This window comes from Chelonia mydas, chromosome 5 (assembly GCF_015237465.2).
Source record: "Chelonia mydas isolate rCheMyd1 chromosome 5, rCheMyd1.pri.v2, whole genome shotgun sequence".
Classification (NCBI taxonomy): Eukaryota; Metazoa; Chordata; order Testudines; family Cheloniidae; genus Chelonia; species Chelonia mydas.
Window position 1 is genome coordinate 91,538,528 of NC_051245.2, and position 18,953 is coordinate 91,557,480.

At 41.4% G+C, this 18,953-nt stretch overlaps 1 protein-coding gene across 11 annotated transcripts in view; it reads right to left on the bottom strand.

Annotated features, from left to right (window-relative positions):
• The window catches only part of TLE4 (TLE family member 4, transcriptional corepressor), a 120,197-nt gene that overhangs the window by 67,071 nt on the left and 34,173 nt on the right, over positions 1-18,953 (bottom strand). For 6 of the 11 annotated variants that reach the window (XM_027827883.3, XM_037901799.2, XM_037901803.2 and 3 more), the window contains exons 5-6: positions 17,004-17,066; positions 1,483-1,557 (exon numbers count right to left, since the gene is read on the bottom strand). In XM_027827883.3, the coding sequence (XP_027683684.1) occupies positions 1,483-1,557; positions 17,004-17,066 (138 nt within the window). The remainder of the gene's footprint in view (positions 1-1,482; positions 1,558-17,003; positions 17,067-18,953) is intronic. The other 5 variants (XM_027827887.3, XM_037901802.2, XM_037901800.2 and 2 more) reach the window with 1 other exon arrangement.

An 18,953-nucleotide genomic window follows, 5' to 3' on the forward strand; every position in this document is an offset into this window, starting at 1 on the left:
TATAAAGTATGCGTTATACATGCAGGCACACACACAATGCAATGTACAGAGACATGCAGCACATACACATATACCTTTAAAAAAAAAATCCAATCTTTCGCAACTTACTTTATGCAAAGAATGTTAATAGTAGGCAGTATTTTGGTTAGGTAATGAAAACTAATTGGGAAATTATTCATCTCCCACTCTCCCCACTGAAGCGTAAAAGACATACAACAAATGTTATTCATGATTCTACATGACTCGCTCTGATTCATCCCCTTCTTTCCAAGGGGCACTTCACAGGAAATAAAGGTTACTCTTTTCCATTTATATCTTCTAATTGACTACCAGTATATTCTTGTGGTCAGAGGGATACAAAATAGAGTTAGAAACAGACTATTAAAAACAAGCTACAATCAGACAACTGCTCTACAACACCGTCAGCAATGATCAGAGAGTCCTGATTTCCTTGTTAAAAGACAGAGGCATAATTGAAGCAATATCTTCACTTCAGATTGATTATTTGGCGACCCTTATCCACATCTTCACTCAGCAATTTGAATTTTAATGAAAGTAAATGGAATAATTAGCATTTCAAAGTGTGTTTGATACACTGAATAAAAAAAGGAAAGATTTTTGTATAATCTATACACAAAAGAAAAAGCATTTTGGAGGGGATAGAATAAGGAAAGTACAGTTGTAGTATCTTCATTAGAATAGCTTAAACAACTGCTTGCACCAGCTGCATAATTATAGATGTGAATAATGTGCTATTAAGCTATGATTTCTCACCTTTATTATATGCAATGTGAACAGCCAATATTTAATTGTTTTTCCTTTCCTCTTGAGTCATAAGACGTAAACATTATGGCTGCCCAGACCCCTAAAACCTTGCAGGACTTCTACACTATGCTATACTGTTGCCAGAAATGTTTTCAGACGAGGGGCCCTGTATTTTTCAGACAATTGGGAGCATGGCACCTATCACTTCCTTTGAGATCTGTCATTTAATTGTAGATTGGGGGGGAGGGGATTTTTTATTTTAAAAAAGTGAGCTACAAAGTGGATACTCGCTATTTTTGACAATCACGCACATGGACCGGAGAGGGGAGGGAGGTAAAAACCCTCGTTCAGTAGCAGTGCAAATCTAATGCTACCTATAAGGTAGTTACAGAGGCAGACTGAACAGCACTAAGCAAATGAAAAAAGTTTTCCTTAAAAAAAAAAATAAAAAATAAATAAAAAGAAGAAAACTACGAAAAAAAAAGGTGATTCCCAGAGGGATGGATAAAACAGTTACACTAGTCACCTTATGGCCACGGTTCAATAAAAGTTTTTATGTTGCAATCAGTTTTTATGCAGATTAAGTCAGACTACTTAACTTCACTGCCGTCCACAACTTTTGCTCAGTTGATGGAACAAATTTTTAATTTTTATTTTTTAAATAAAGAAAAAGAGCTAATTACAAACACTTAGAGCTAAAATGGAAAGACCACATACCCCAATGATTGCGTTCAGTTCTGCCATGGTCACTTGCTTGGCACGTTCCACAGCCTGCACCACTTGTTGCTGGTGCTATAAATGAAGATCAGAAACAAAATAAAATTATTTGTTTTCTAGTCAATTAAGCACAGATTTTTTTTTTCCCCCTTTCTTTTTTCTAACCCTTCAACCACATGCAGGGCTTGAAATAATGTATCTCTGAGTAGACAGTAAACTGCTGTGTGGATGTGTGAAAGGAGGTAGAGGGGAGCATTTTATCTAAGTAACTACCTTCCTAGATGCATACCATAGTCCCTCCTTCCCCAAAGTGAACTGCTCCAAGACCTGCCTTTCTTTTATTCATCAGGGCAGCGTGTTCTTCTGTTGAAAATATGCTCCATCCTAAAACCCAGAACCTTTTCCTTACAACAGAATCTTGTTAAATAAAAGATATGTACTGAAAAGGAAAGGAATGCATTTCAGTAGTCACACTGCTTCCTCATCACAGGAAACGCAGATTCCCCTTCTTGATACATTTCAGAGCAATTCAACCATGGGAAGGAAATTCAAAATTCCATTCTCACGTCTGTCAAAAATGTGAAAGTTAATTATTTCAATCCCTAAAAATGTAAATTTTAATAGTTTAAACAGTTCCATCAAACACAGTTTACAAGCTTCAGCCGTTATATTATCTTGCTTTGAGTGATGCTTTACTTCTGTTATCAGTTAGGATGGCTACATCCTGAAAGTTAAGGGATATTTATTTGAAAACATTGATTTAAAACAGAATCAGTCCCAATCCTACAATCAGATCCATATTTGAGTAGCTGAGCCTAGCTGGAGCTGCACTGTGCTGATGAGACTACAGAAATGAATGCCATACTAGAAAAAAAAAAAACACGCACACACTTTGGAGATTATGGTTTCCACAATATAGGCTAATTGTTGACATCACTGCATTTGTGCAGAAGAGGGTTCAGCCAGATCTGAGGCCTTTATGGGTAGTGTATTGTTCTCTGATCTATAGCCAGAAGCTGAATTGAGTATAGTATAGGCAAGACCTCACATCACAAGGATGCACCAGGTATAATGGTGTCTTTATGCTGTAGTGGAACAGGAGACTTTGAGAGGTCAGCTCTGAACTATATTTCAAAACTAAGATCCAGATTTTCTGCTGTGCAGTTTGGCTCAGCTGTTTGGCTCAGCACAGTGCAGGAGATGGGGTGTGTCAAGATCCTATTAGTTGTCATGATTTTTAGGACCAATTTGCACACCAAGCGTATGCAGGCTGCAGATAGCCAGATACTCCAGCTACTTCCCACCATACCTCTCCCCCTCCAAACAACAACAACATGTTCCTGTATTGGGAGAAACATTTGGTTCAGGAACCAAATATACTGGTTTTAGACCAGCTAAGAGTGCCCCATTATCAGCGGCAAGTCTCAGCTGACCCAATCCAGATGTTTTCCTACCCCTTTGTGCCACAACAGCTGTACACAGAGGCTGGAATGCAAGAAAATCTGGCCCTAGGACTCTAGGCACAGCTGTCTGAAATTCTGAAAAATTTCAATGAATTTAAGTTAAAAAATTAAATGTGTATATATTATATATAAAGGAAAAATATTTCTATTTTTTTTTTTCAAATTCACCTCTCCCCCATCCCAACCAGCTCTCACCCAGATATAGTTTCTAGCAGAGTCACATGTCAATCCCAAATGCAACTGTTAATGAAGAGTTTTGTAGGAAGAAATAGAGTTTCATCTGTTTTGAGAGAGAATACCATGGACAGTGGTAGAAAGGATGTTTACGTTACAGTAGGGATGCGGTGAAGAATTAAGATTGATGTAGGAATCTTGGGGTAGATCCTGTGCAAGTCCCCTTTAAACAGCTTTGGTGACATAAAGGGACTTAAATGGGGCAGAAAAAGAGCCCCCCCGAGAGCTCCCTCCACACAGGGGTAGCAAAATGGCAGCATAAGCAACATTATGCTATCCCACCATGTAGGAGAAAGAGAGCGAGAGCTACAAGGGGGAGCTCTGGCAATTGTGGGAAGACACTGTTAGTTACAGCAGCCCTTAGTGGCTTCCCTAACTTGTGCTAGGGGCCATGTTGCTAGGGTGACTGGGTGTCCAGTTTTCGAACGCAACACCCAGTCGAAAAGGGACCCTGGTGGCTCCGATGAGCACCACCAACTGGGCCATTAAAAGTTCGGTCGGCGGTGCTGCAGAGCTAAGGCAGGCTAGTCCCTACCTGTCCTGGCTCTACGCTCCGCCCTGGAAGCGGCCAGAAGGTCGGGCTCCTAGGTGGAGGGGCCACTGGCTCCGCACTCCCATTGGCCAGGAACTGCAGCCAATGGAAGCTGCGAGGGCGGTGCGTGTGGGCAAGAGCAGCGTGCAGAGCCTTTTGCACGCCTCCACCTAGGAGACGGATCTGCTAGCCGCTTCCAGGTCACAGTGCGGAGTCAGGACAGGCAGGAAACCTGCCTTAGCCCCACCACTGTGCAGCTGACCAGGAGCCACCAGAGGTAAGCTCGCGCCCCAACCCCCTGCCTCAACCCACAGCCCCCTCCCGCACCCTGAACCCCTCATCCCCAGCCCCACCCCAAAGCCTGCACCCCCAGATGGAGCCTTCCCCCCCCACTCCTACACCCCAACCCCTTGCCCCAGCCCAGTGAAACAAAGGTGGAGGAGAGCGAGCCACCAAGGGAGGGGGAATGTAGTGAGTGGGGGCAGGGCCTCAGAGCAGGGGCGGGGCTAGGGTGTTCAGTTTTGTGCTACTAGAAAGCTGGCAACCCACAGGTTGCCCTGCAGAGGAGCCCAGAATTTGAAAGGCACAAAGGGGGTTTAATGCCATTTTGGCTTCCTTTTTCCTCCCCTAGGCTGTTCTTTCCACACTGAGGCAGAGAACAGACTCTGACCCTTGGATTTTAAATTTTTTACTTTTGAGCATTTTGGTTTTTTGAAGTATAATGTTCATTTTAACCCTAACTTAAAGGTTTTTGGTATGTGAATATTCTCTTGCTCAAAGTGGTGCTGTATTTCTTTTCATTAGAGTCCAATAATTGAGGTAACAATTATTTCTAAAGCATTGAAAAAATATGAAAAAACCCACAAGATTTCCAAACAACTCTGGCAAGAGGCTAGCAGAGCAAAATCCTCCTCACCAATACTACAGTAAAGGACATTTAAGTACTAGTTTTAGGGCGGGGAAAACTTAACAGTTAAAAAGAGGCTTTTTAAATAGCTATCAAGAGTTGCTAAGAGGCACTGAAGTTGCTAGAATAAGAGCTCCAGTTTTCAGCTAAATTTTGCAAAAACAAGTCAATCCTACAATTTATGGTAAAAATGATCTCCCGCACCATGCATAAGAACTACGTCTCCATGAAGGACTGGGGACAAATACTGCTCTGTTCCCTGGGACAAATCTCAAATAACAAGAGCAAAGACGAGAAAAATCTCTTGTTTTGTCCACTCTCCAAAATCTTACGAAAACTAAAGAAAATTTAAAGTAAGTATATTCTGTATGGATTTAACGAAGGAGTAAATTTCCAGAACCGCTACATGGTAATTCTACTCTATTAGGACCTGACCCAAATCCCATTTGAGTCCATGGGCGTCTTTCCACTGACTTCACTGGGTTTTTGATCAGGCCCATAGAGAGGACAGAAGACGTGAGCCTAGTAAACCGGAGCCCTTCATTAGATATAGGAAGGACAATCACAATTATCCTATTGCTAGCTTCTTAGATATTTATTTAAATTTCACTGACATACTATGCAAACAAACCAAAATGCACAATGGACTCAGCCACTAATGCCCCAATTCTACAACTGGATCTGGACAGAGACCCCTGCACAGAGTCTCACTAAGAGTTTCCCTGCGCTGGCACTTCTTTCAGGATTCAGACCGAAAGGAGCCACTTCTCCACCAAAACATCCACATCCACACACACCCACCCACCACTAAAATCACAGGATTTGGAGAAAATAAAGACCTCCAAGTGAGTTCATTGTACACACATACCTTTTGCCTTGAGTGTAGCAGCTTGCTTGTTTTACTCTATTTTAAAACATAATGCCCATATACAGAGGCTCTGCTTTATTTGGTCGCTATTGTGAAGAAACATGGATGCCATGCATAGCATCCAAGAAAAAAAGAAGGAACAGGAATGAACACCAAATATCCAGTGCAATCTGAAGATAACACTAATACAAGGAAAGGCACACGCTGAATAGGATGGCAGCTGGCTAACCTGAACTTCATATGTATTTCAGGATTGATTTATTCAATTTCCCATTGTTTGGCAGTTGTGTTTAAATGAGTTATCCTACGTATGCTATAATAGCAAGCAGCATGATGCCAAAACCAAACCACATACAATATCCTGCCCACCAACTAATGAGGACAGGGCTTATATCTAACAGAAGGGTAGGAGAGAACAAGGAAGTAAGAGTGCACAGAGCAGGAGGTGTAACTCCCAATATACTTCTTTAAACCAACATTCCTTCTTGTACACAAGCAAATAAAGAACGGATTTTCTTCCAATTATAATAACCAGTTCTTTTCTTCAAAAAGAGTTCTCTCTACCCTATCCTGTGTGTGTTTCATATTGGATTAACAGGCCAGGCCAAGGAATCCATTCTCCTACCGTGCCTGTAACTCAGACAAGTATCATTTTTCCTTTTTCTATTTATCCCTGTGTCTTCTCATCACCCCGTCTTGTTGCTTCTACTGAGCTGTGTCTACACTACACACCATCACCAGTAGTAACAACAGAGACCATACCACAAAAAGGGTACAGGCATTTCTACCACCATGTTAATTAACCCTGAACAGAGAGAGTCCAACATGGGGTAGTGGTAAAAATGCCTGTGCTCTATCACTATGTCTCACTCCCGTCACCAGGGGAGCTACACTAGTGGTAAAGAAAGAGAGAGAGATCCTCCAGAAAAGACTAGTGTGTACAAGGCCTAATTCCATTCCATCCTCCACTTCAGCACTGGTAAACAGATGCATTTAATGAATCTAGAGCAAAACTCGCTGAACTCTTCACTCTGCAGAACCCAGCTGGTCTGTTCTGTTCTTGTGCGCTATGTGTTCAAAGGAGTTGCAGACCAGAATGTCAGAATTAAGGTAGTTTCACTATCCATGTCAGCTGTACAAAATGTATAATGGAAGAGAACAGTGCAAGAGATAGTAATCCTGAGCCAAAGGGCAGAGACGGATTTACAAGGAAGGTACAGCACACACTCTACAGAACGGGTAGACAAACTACTAGCAATCCATGCAGAATTTGCTAATATAAACGCCTAATACCAATGTGGCAGAAGCAGGAGTGAAGCCCAGAGCCTATATTTGAAAAAAAAAATTTATTTATTTTATATATATATATATATATATATATATATATATATATATATATATATATATATATATATATATATATATATATATATATAGAGAGAGAGAGAGAGAGAGAGAGAGAGAGAGAGAGAGAGAGAGAGAGAGAGAGAAATCTAATATTGTTTAACAGTGTGATTAAAACTGTGATTACTAACAATAAATTTTTAATCGTTTGACAGCCCTAGTTAAAATTAAGTCATATTATAACCTATTAATTTAAATTAAGTAGAAAAAAATATTAAGCAATACAGGTTTGTTGCCAAGTTTTAAAGAAAGTTAGCCAGTGACTTCCACCAGTTCAGTGGTCTAAGCACCTCACACCAGAATTTGTTGATTTGCTAAACCAGCTTTTGACAGCAGTGCGCTCTTTTGCAAGTACAGAGAGAATATTTTCTTCAGTTCAGTTCAATGGCTAGTATATTCAAAGTTAAGAAACCAATTGGGAGCTGAAAAAGCAGGGAAGCTTGTTTTCCTCTTCCAATCTATGAATAAAATCTAGGTGTGAGAGGATGAGATCTACTAGTTCTAAAATATTATAGGCATGGGGACCAGAAACAATCTGTTCAATTCACTAACTATAGATAATACAGCTTTGTTAATCAGTTTTAAATGCAAAACAGGTTTTGATAAACCTTTTGATAAACTTATTTCCTTATGCATGCAGTAGTTTGAAAGTAGTTTTATTTAACAAAAATAAATTTAAAATACTGTTGTTGTGCATTTGTCATTGAATCTAAATTTCCATCCAAATAGAGCTTGAAAAAAAATCACAAGTAAAAAAAAAGAGAGTCATCTCTTTAAATAAGTAATAAATAGTATTAGTAATAAGTAATAAATCTAGTAAATAAGAAATGCAACATTCACCATTTTCTAACACACAAAACGTAAAAATTAAAATTAAATAAATATAAATTAAGCTACATAAGTCCTTAAATAAATAAGTATAGATACAGCATAGCCTCCTGGTCAGGAAAAGCATATCAAATTTAGTTTAAAGACTATATTTAGTTTCAAACCAATATTTTTAAATCAACCATTAAATTAACCATTTAACAACAATTTTAATTAACAAAAATCAACCTCTCTTTAGGGGGAAAAAAAAATCACTAAAAAGTACAAATGCAAAGCAATTAAAATTGATTCTTTAAATCAAGGCTTCCTGCTTGCTCATTTAAATCATAATTAAAATCAATGATTTAAGTCGCTTTGATTTAAAATCATTCTATACTTCTACCATGCATCCTTATCAAGAAATCTGGCGATTTTTGCCAGAATCTCTTGCATCAAACTGAGTTACTGAAAACCACTGATTCCTTATGAAGCTTGCAAGAAATAAGGTAAATTAACCTGGTGCTATTATGAGGCAATAATGTTGTCATCAGTGCACATAACCACTGTATTTTGTTAATTTCCTCCCACAGGCACAACACTAAAGTGACTGGTCACATTTTTAAGCTACTATTCCACAATTATACTGTAAGCAAAATGCATAAACAGCATAAGCACAATGTATTTCAATTCTATATTAATCTAGACCAGCGGTTCTCAAACTGTGGGTTGGGACCCCAAAGTGGGTCGCAACCCTATTTTAACAGGGTCGCCAGGGCTGGCTTAGACTTGCTGGGGCCCAGGGCCAAAGCCCAAACCCGAGGGCTTCAGCCCTGGGCAGTGGGGCTAAGGTTACAGGCCCCTGTCTGGGGCTGAAGCCCTTGGGCTTTGGCCTTGGCCCCCCAGCCTGGGGAAGTGGGGCTTTGGCTTTGCACCCCCCTCCCCTGGGGTGGCAGGGCTTGGGCAGGCTCAGGCTTCAGTCCTCCCTCCTGGGATCCTATAGTAATTGTTGTTGTCAGAAGGGGGTCATGGTGCAATGAAGTTTGAGAACCCTTGATCTAGATCATGAAAAACAGGATTTCATTAAAACACTTTAAATAAAAAAAGACTGAGATTATAAACCAAATTAGTAAAACACTCAAAACCACTACATCTATGTGTGCCAATATAACATGATTTTAAGAGATATTAGTATTAGGTAGGGGCTATGCAGTTACTAGAATTTCACCACTTCAGCATAAAGACCTTATTTTGTTCAATCAGTGGCACTTTTAAGACAGGTTTCAGAGTAGCAGCCGTGTTAGTCCGTATTTGCAAAAAGAAAAGGAGTACTTGTGGCACCTTAGAGACTAACAAATGTATTTGAGCATAAGCTTTCGTGAGCTACAGCTATGCTCAAATACGTTTGTTAGTCTTTAAGGTGTCACAAGTACTCCTGTTCTTTTTGCGAATATAGACTAACACGGCTGCTACTCTGAAACCTGTCATTATGCAAGGCACTGAACTTAGCTGTATGGAGTCAAAATCTATCAACTTCATGAAAAAACTCGTACAGAAAAGGAATGCATCCAATGAAGTGAGCTGTAGCTCACGAAAGCTTATGCTCAAAATAAATTTGTTAGTCTCTAAGGTGCCACAAGTACTCCTTTACTTTTACGGCAGATTTTTACACTCCTATTAGAAGCATTAAAATTACATATGCTTACACCTGCCCTCAAGCAAGACAAATTGGCACAGAGATTTTTTGGAAATGTTCCCTTTGCTCTTTGTAAATGCATGTAAAAAGGTGAAGTTCTGAATTTTTTTTGAACCTCTTAATTTCCTTTTAAGCCCGTAGAGCTTTGACACTATGGAACATGCACGCATAAGAAGGTATACCACTTGATAAATGTGAGAGGATGAGACGTGCACAGGTGAAGAAATCATTATGGGCCAAGATTTTATAAAGCAGAGGCAATTAGCACAGACAAATATAGAAACCATAAAAGATTCTATTTGCAGACCTGAAAATGCTTAATTTTAGGGCCCAATCCGAAGCCCAATGAAGTCTTTCCATTGATGTCAATGGGCTTAGGTACTTAGTAGATAATATTGTATCCATAAAAGAAGTGGGGCAATGTTCTTTTGTAACTATATCCTTTGGATCAATTCAGCTGACTATCATCGAAGTTCCTTGTAATGAGCATGATTGTGGGCTAGTGCAGTTCAAGAGTGTGATTATTTCTCTAAAGGCGTGTCTACACTTAAAAGGTGCAGTGGCAGTGCTTCAGTAAAGATGCTAACTACACCGATGGACAATCCACCATAGCAAGAATCCTTCCCGTCAACACTGGTAATCAGGTCAGTATAACTGCCTAGTTCAGAGTTGTGAATTTTCCACATCCCCAAGTGACAGAGTTATATCGATATAAGTTGCTTGTGAAGACAGCCTTCATCATGCATTGAAAAACTGTTCCCCACACCCAGGGCCTGGTCTACACTACAAAGTTAGGTCCATGTTAGCCACTGGGCATACATCTAGTTACAACGCGTCTACACTTCATTGGTTTGCCATTGATATAAGCACCCTGTTTACAGCGACACAGTAACACCATATCCCCACACAGTGCTGAGCCATGGTCGACATACTGAGGTCAGTGCAGCATGGATGTAGATGCTGTGTTACGAACATGGACACTCACAGTCCTCCAGCTGCTGTCGGACAGTGCCCTATACTGACTGCTTTGGTCACAACTGTGACCTCCATGGGCCAGGAGTCATGGAGACCAGAAGGTCTCCCTGCCCTTCAAAACCCCACAAATTTTTTGCTTGCCTTTTCCTGGTTGTCCAGCTTGGTAAGCAAACCTAGTAGCTCTCCCTTGTTGTGTGCAACTGCCCAGCTGACCATGTAAGCAACATGCTCCAGAAGAGCTCTGACTTGGAGTAAACAGGAGATATTGGATCTCCTGGGCCGAAGAGAAGAGGCTGTGCAAGCACAGCTATGGACCAGCCATAGAGACATGGACATCTATGAGAAGATTGCACACAGGGGAAGCTGGAGAAGGGGTATGACAGGGACCATCAACAGTGCCACATGAAAGCAAAGGAACTGTATCAGGCATATCAGAAGTCCATGGAGACCAACAATCAATCAGGTGTTGAGGTGCAGACCTTACAAAGAGCTGCATACCATACATGACAGATGCCATCACCACTTCACAGACAACCACAAGTTCCTCTGAGGAATCTAAGCCCCAGTCCCGTGGCATGAACAGTGAGACTCAGGAAGAGACGGAGGAGGAAGATGGGGGAATATGCGACCAGAGGGTCCAGCTATGCTGCGAGCCAGGACCTGTTTGAGACTCCACCACAGTCCAGTCAGTCCTGGCAGTCGAGCGTGATACAAGGAAAGAAACTCAGGTAAGTATACAATTATATTTCCCATTACAATGATGTACTGATGGCACCCCCCACTCAACAGGATGCAGGTATTAACTTTTCATTAAATTTACTTGTACTTCAAGGGGTAGCGGTACAAAAAAGGTGAAATAGCATTATCTCATCTCCTTTTCATTCCCCTGCAGCAAGGGGAGCCACGGGGAGCAGTTTGTTTATGTACACAGAAACATCCTTTGACTCCTCCTCAGAGATCTCCACGAAACTTTAATGGAGGTACTCTGCAATCCTCTCCTAAAGGTTTCTAGGAATGGCAGACTTATTTCTTCCTCCAAAGTAGGATGCTTTCCCACACGATTCGGCAATAATTCTGGCAGGCACCTCTACAGAACTCAAGCTAGCACGTTCAGGCCCGGCTGGCTTTGGGACACCAGCAGCAGTTATGCACTGTGCCTTTGGTCACGCTCAAGAGTGAGATATCAGCTAAGATCGCCACCACCTGAGGAAAACGGTGCTAGTATTCAGAGCCATTGCCCTATACTCAGTTTCGTGCAAGAAACTCCCTCCCTATTTCCTTCATCTCTGGCAGGCCATACTCCCCACAGCTGTGAATGGCACCGTGAATGGCACCGTGCACAAGCACTCTGAAGCAGAAGTATCAAGAGGCATGTCTTGTTTCAAACCTCAGGGGACCAAGGGAAGGGAGTTCCGAGTCTTAACTTTCCACTTTCTGTTGTGACTATACAGACAATGGTACCTCTGTGTGGTTTACCTGCAGCTGCTGCCATTATGACCTTGAGGGGTTCCCTCTCTACACCCTTGGAATGTCTGAGCCAGATAAGGAGAAGAAAGAAGAAGAGGACTTAGAATGACATGTTCAGTGAGATCCTGAAAGCCAGTGCTGCATCAGACTATGAGCAAAGGGGCTGGACGGTGAACACTGCAGACAGCCTGGAGAAGGAAAGAGCAGACAAGAGGCAGGCCGAGGAGTCCCAGCAGGAAGAGAAGGAGATGCACCAGGACATAATGGAGCTTTTCTGGCAGCAAAGACAGATGCTACAGACTCTTATGGACCTACAGGTTCAACAATCTTGGGCTTGCCTCCATTTGCAGTCCATGGAGAACTTCATTACAGCACCTCCCCATGCTCCCCCGAACATTTCACATGGCATCAAGGGCCACACCCCACCCCGGCCGCTCTACCCTGGGAGATATTAAGAACAATCACAGCTTCACATAGAGCGACCATGGCTTCCACAGGCCAATGTATGTGTAGGTAAAATGGACATGAATGTTCCTTCCCTTTGTTAAGTTCTAGTCCATTAATTTATTACATTTTTAATGTATTTGCTTTTAAATTGCATATACTTTTCTTTGCACTGATTTTGTTACAGAATAAAATTCTATTTGAAAAATAATTCATCTTTATTGCTTCACAACATTAGCTGCAGAGTGCTTAACAGTTTTGAAAGCACCCACTGTTACAGTGTGACAACTCATAGGATCAATGACAGTGTAAAGGACAGGGTAAAGCAAGCACTGCAAAATTAATAGGTGAATTGATAGAGTTATATTCATAAATATATACCAAGCACAATTCCTAACAGGCCCCAAAACACCAGGGCCAACTAAAGCACAGTATTCCATAATGCATTACTTGGCTCACTGTTGAAGTGCTTTTTCAAAGCTGCCCTGAGCCATACAACTTCACGATGACAGCTTCTAATACCGCTCGTGGCTGACTGTTCGAACGCAGCAGACAGCCACTCCACCTCTGCCTTCCACCCCGGTGGCAACTTCCCCCGCTTTGCTTCACTGATATTATGCAGGATGCAGCAGACAGCTATATAACCATTGGAATGTTTTTTTCACTCAGATCCAATCTTGTTACCAAACAGCGCCAGCCCCCTTCAATCTACCAAAAGTGCATTCCACTGTCATTCTGCATTGGCTGAGCCAGCAGCTGAATCTTTCTTTGGTACTGTCAAGGTGGCCAGTGAAAGCTTCATGAGCCAGGGGAGCAAGAGATAGGCTGGATACTTGTGATGGGGTGCATGAACCCAACACTGGGGAAGTAAAGGTTAAGGAGCAGCTCTAGGCCCAGAAAATCCTGCCCAGCTGCCCCTGCTGGGCATGCTCACAGCAGAGACTGAGCTCAAAAGAGAGCAGTTTAGTTTGGTCTGAGTAATTGGAGCAGGAGGGAAGTTCTGTGTTGCAAGTTCCTGTCAAGAAGCCACCGAGGCCTCACATGGTTGGGCCTGGTTCTCAATGCTAAGCTGCCACAGACCTTTCAATAATGGAAATTGGCAACAATGAGCCATGGCTGTGAGAGGGAAGACTCTTCGGAGCAGAGCAGAATGGACCCAGAGGTGAACCAGTGACACCAACAGAGTAACAGAGTAGAAAGTGGCCCAGGGAGCAGGCGTAGGGGCACCCACCCCCGTTAGATTGCACGTTTCTGAATTACTGCCTCAATAGGCTCTGGGGTGGAATCTGGTGGAGCAGGGAGGGCCCAAGTTCCCCTAGTCCCAGATGCTTGATGTTCACCGCAAGGCAGTGCAGCCAGGACTGGCCCTGAACCCCACCCACCAACAGTCCCCCAGAATCACTATTGGAATTTCAACATCACCAATGATAACCCGCTGCTCGGGGGAAAATAGTCCTTGCTTGGCGCTCTCTCAACAGTCCTGTATTTTTAAAGATGTGAGCGTCATGCACGTTCCTGACCAGCCAACATCAAAGTCGGTGAAGTGTCCCCAATGATGCACCAATGCTTTCATCACCATAAAAAAGCCCTTTCTGGTCATGTAGTCTGTGGCAAGGTGCTCTGGTGCCAACATAGAATATGTGAGCCATCTCTTACCCCATCACAATTTGGGAACCCCATTGCTGCAAATCCATCCATTATGCCCTGCACATTACCAAGAGTCACATTCCTGCATACATGATTAATGCCCTGCACACTTGTATGACAAAGGTCTCCACAGTCGATTTTCCAACTCCAAAATTATTTCCCAGCGACTGGTAGCATTCTAGCAATGCAAATTTCCAAAGCTCAATCACCACTTGATTCTCCACTGTCAATGAAGCTCTCATTTTGGTGTCCCTGCGCTGGAGGAATGTGGTGAGTTCGGCCCACAGATCCAAGAACGTGGCCTTGTGCATCTGAAAATTCTTCGGCCATGGCTCATATATCTCATGCCTGTATTACAAATCCCTCCAGTCAGTGCTTATTTCTCAGTGCCCAAAGCGGTGCTCCACCATCTGCAGCTGCTCTGTGAATTCCATTAACAACCTTGAATTGGTTCTCTCTATGTCCCACAGCAATCTGTCCTCCAAGAAATCATGTTCCTTGCTGATTTGGTTCCTCTTATGGCTCTGCAAACACCAGAGTATTGTGTGTCCTGTGCTTGCAACACTTATGACAGTCATGCAGTCTTGTGCATGCTCCATGCTTCTGTCAGAGATGGTGAACAGCAAGGAGGGCTGTGTGGGTTTGTGGGATTTTTTAAAAAAGGCACAAAAGACAACATTATGGGATCGAGACAGTTGCACGCTGGGAAGTTGACCCCTTGCTCCGAGTCACTCCTGCAGGACTCATTTCTCCCTCACCATGCTCTGCCAAAGTTTCCACAGCGCACTGGAGGGTGGTGGGTTGCACACTGGGATATCTACCTATGGTACACCACACTATGCACTCTTGGTGAGCAACCTCAGCATCAACAGAAAGAACCAGGTATGCATGAGCACAACTAACTTTGGTGGCTTTGTGCTGACTTAATTTGTGTTGACCAAAGTTTGTGGTGCAGACATGGCCTAGAAAGTTGGTAGATAGTGTAGAGGACTGTGGTTAAAGGTAAAAGTCATAGCACAACTCCCCAATTTCTTCTTATGCATCCCACACAGATTATTCTCCCTTCCTACAGAAAGAGGCAACAATGCATCCTTCATGATTCCTCCTCCCTCCAGTGCATCACTTAAAATGCATCAGTGCAAGCTTTCAGCAGATTGACTGTGGAGTAAGGTGAGCATGATATATGTGGAGCAGTGGGAGAGAAGAAATCTGTGTTGAACTGACTGGGTCACCACCACTTACACACAAACCCCAAAACCTTACCCCTTTTTTCACATGAACACATAGAAAGGACCAAGCCTAAGATGAACAAAAGGATGGCAAAAACTCAAATATCACCAACAAACCACATATTTTTTCTAATTAATAAGTCCATTGTCCAAGTTTTCATTTTCTGTGTGTGGAAAGGGAGAACAGAAAAAGGTACAGCTGAACAATTCGGCTAACTTATGTATTAAAACAAGGATTTCTTTAGGACTTCAGTGGAAAGTTCTAAAACTGCAGCCATAGAAAATAAAGTAATAAAATAATAAATAATAAAAAATCAAGATCTCTGAATGTAGGACCACACTATTCCTACCTAAGGCAAAATGTCACCTCTGCATTTGGACCTGATTTTTTGCCCAGACCACAGCTATGCTTGCCAAATACTCTCCCCCATATGTCTTTTAAACTCTTTGTCAATTTAGTATTCATACAGCAAAGGGACCAATAGCACTGGCTTGAATCAGGAATAGGTACAGTGACAGCTTTCCAAAATAAAAACCAATACACCTTAATCCTATCTCACTACTGCAACCCTGTGTAACTCCTGAACAGAGCAATTTCCAAATGTGCAGTGTTTCTGTAGCATTAACAAATGAGTACAAGGATTAAACCAATTTTCATTTGTGACTCAAGGCAGGACTTGAATTCTGGCCCCCAGTGGCAGCAGAGAAAGGTTTGTGCACTAACTCACTACAACATTTAGTCCTCAAACACAACTTTATAGGCCGAAGGAGATAGTGGCAGCTTTTGGTCTATTATCTCTCTCTCTCTCTCTCTCACACACACACACACACACACACACACACACGGCTGCATGAATCAAACGCACGACCTCCAGCAAGCAGAAGAATGAACAGCTCTCTTGAAAAGCAATGACACTTTGTGGAACAATTGAAAGGGTGGGAGAAAGAATCGTAGTACATTCTCAGACTGCAATACAATGCTTTGCAGCTGCACTACAAAGAAACACTGCTGTAAGCTTTGACTTCCAACCACTGATTTTACTGAAATGAATCCCTAAATTATACAGCATCAAGCCAGCCTACTTCCAACAGCCCCCCACGTCCAAATCCTGCCCCTGCACACACACACAAAAACAAACAACAAAAAACGTTTGTTTTTTTTTTAAAACCTCTGTACACTTGAATTCTCCTTTCATGAACCACACTTTCATTTTATCCCACACAAGCCAGTGGTAGCAAGGTTCCCCCAGCCAGCACCAGACCCTTCCCTCAAGTTCCCTGTGTCTCTCAAAAGGCATCCACAATGCACTCAAGCTCATGAAAATGAATCATAGTTTTGAGATCAGTGCTTACAGAGAGTTAATCTTCTGTGTATTTTCCTCAAACACACAGAAGACATAAGAGGAAGAATACGACAGACAAAAGCTTCATTAGTATGTTTACTATCTAGAGCATCATCATTTGATAGACCTACATACATTTCTGCCTACTTTTAATGCCCATTGTCAAGAATGTAGCATAAATCATGTATTTCTAGCAATTTTTCAATCTATCCTATTAGATGCCAGTTTGACAAAGTCATTATTCTGAGCAACACTGCATTGTACATGACAGCAAAATATTTTAAGCAACTAAATTTTGCTTAGCACATTAAACGTGATCTATTACATTAATGCACTTAAATTATATTCTACTGAAGACATTGATGTTGGAACAGCACCTTGGAAAATGAAATACAGACACCATGAGTTTTACAAAACCAGAAAGGTCAATACAAAGCTCCACTTTTGTAACAACAACAACAACTGCAGAGCATCTTTTTAGGCCAGTACCTGCAAACAACTACCTTACCTCTTGGGATAAGAAGGGGATGACTTGCGCACATATAGCATTCAGCCTCTTGACAATTTCTGCCTGCACATAAGAAGAAGAAAGTTAGTGTATTCTATATTTCTCAAATGTTAATGTTATCACATGAACAGCTAACACATCAAACAGCATCTATCAATGGTTTTGTCTAACCATGTTCTAACTGGACAAGTCAATAAGAATAAAAAAATAATTCAGTGACGCAATGCAACAACAGGTAATGGCTACTGTTAGTCATTTACAGCTCACATTTTTAAGAGTTTCCTCACAAAACAAGCTTTTGAGCTTCCATATGGTCCAAAGAGAATTTTCATTTCCATTATAAAATTGGAGGGTGTTTCATGAAGTCTCCAGGAGGAGCAGCACACAAAACCAACCATACTTTTTTCCAGCACTATTTTCAAACCTTAAAAAAAACTTCAAAATTATTGAATATTGACGATACATTTCATTCCCTCACAGAAAAAAGGACAATTTTATTCAAACAATATGACAATAACTCAGTTGTAAGATGGGGGTAAATACATATAAAGAAAGAATTTCTGAACCAAAAACATACTGTCAGAGCATTACAAACATCATATGCAACTTCACTGAAGATCATGTTAAGATACAGCTTAGACATTGCAATTTGAGATTCTGAAGTTAGAAAAGTAATTAAGTAATACTTAGATCTTTGAGAGCACTTTTCCTGGATTAAAACTAGAGTCATTTCACTGAAGTCAACTGATTCACTGGAATTACTCTGGATTTAGACCAGTGTAACTGTGATCAGAATCTGATTCTATATGATAGTTCCATAGAGATGGATTATTATATATATTTAACCCGCACATCTTAACGTAGGTAGGGGAGATACCACAGCAGTTACAATTACAGGGACTCTCTTAAAATAAATTCTACACTGGGTTAGTTCCTCATTACATAGGAGGGCAAAATGCTCTTTTTCTTGCAAAGTCATTACCAGAATGACAGAAACACTCATACTTGTGCAATTTTGGTTTCCTTCTTTCATCAGCAACCCTTTCAACCTTCTCACTATGTAATCTTTTAAATGACAAAAACCTTAAAAAAAATTATCTAACCAACAGATGATCATTACTAGTAAAGTATCTAGCATTCCATATAAAAATCTGTGTTAATGAAACATTATGGTTATAAAGCTAGGTCATCAGAAGTCATGATATGCTACAGTCACGGGTTCATGTGAAATTTTAACTTTGGCCCCTTGTGCATATGATGACACTTTTCAACACTCACATACAACACATTTTCTGGTTATCTAGCAATACAGCCTTCCTTAAATGCAGTTGAGGAGCGTATACAGTTAACTACAAAGCTAATTTACCTCCAAATTTAACTGACCTATATACGCCTGCAATTTTTCACAATAGTCTACAGTACATCTCTTAAGAAAATATAGTAGACTATGTACTTTTCATCTAGGAACAAGGAGATTGAGTTGTAGTTGCTAAAATTAACGTTGCTGGAGCATTTCCTAACTTGAAGGTTTAGCAACAATGCAACTATTTTTATACAGAATTTTCTAGGTTTATTAAAAAAGCAACAAGAAAAAGCTATCGGCACTGATCCTTCTGTTCTGCATTAGGCAGACCCCTGCATCCACAAGGGGCCCTACTGACTTCAACAAGGCTCCCCGGGTCCCTCACAAAGCAACTTGCAGAACTCAGACCTTAATCTGCACTATTTCATAAATTCTCCCAACTTGTAAAATATCAGTAATTGTAACAGTTGAAAAAAATCCATGCATTTTAGGTCATCCACTGAATAAACGCAGAATATACCTTCCTCAGCTGCAAAGCTTCCTCTGGTGCACCTGAAATGTATGCAGTAGCCTTACCCAACTAACTCCTTTACAACTTGAGATTTACAGGTTATGAGGACAAAGACTCAGGCGTAGGGTTGCCAGGC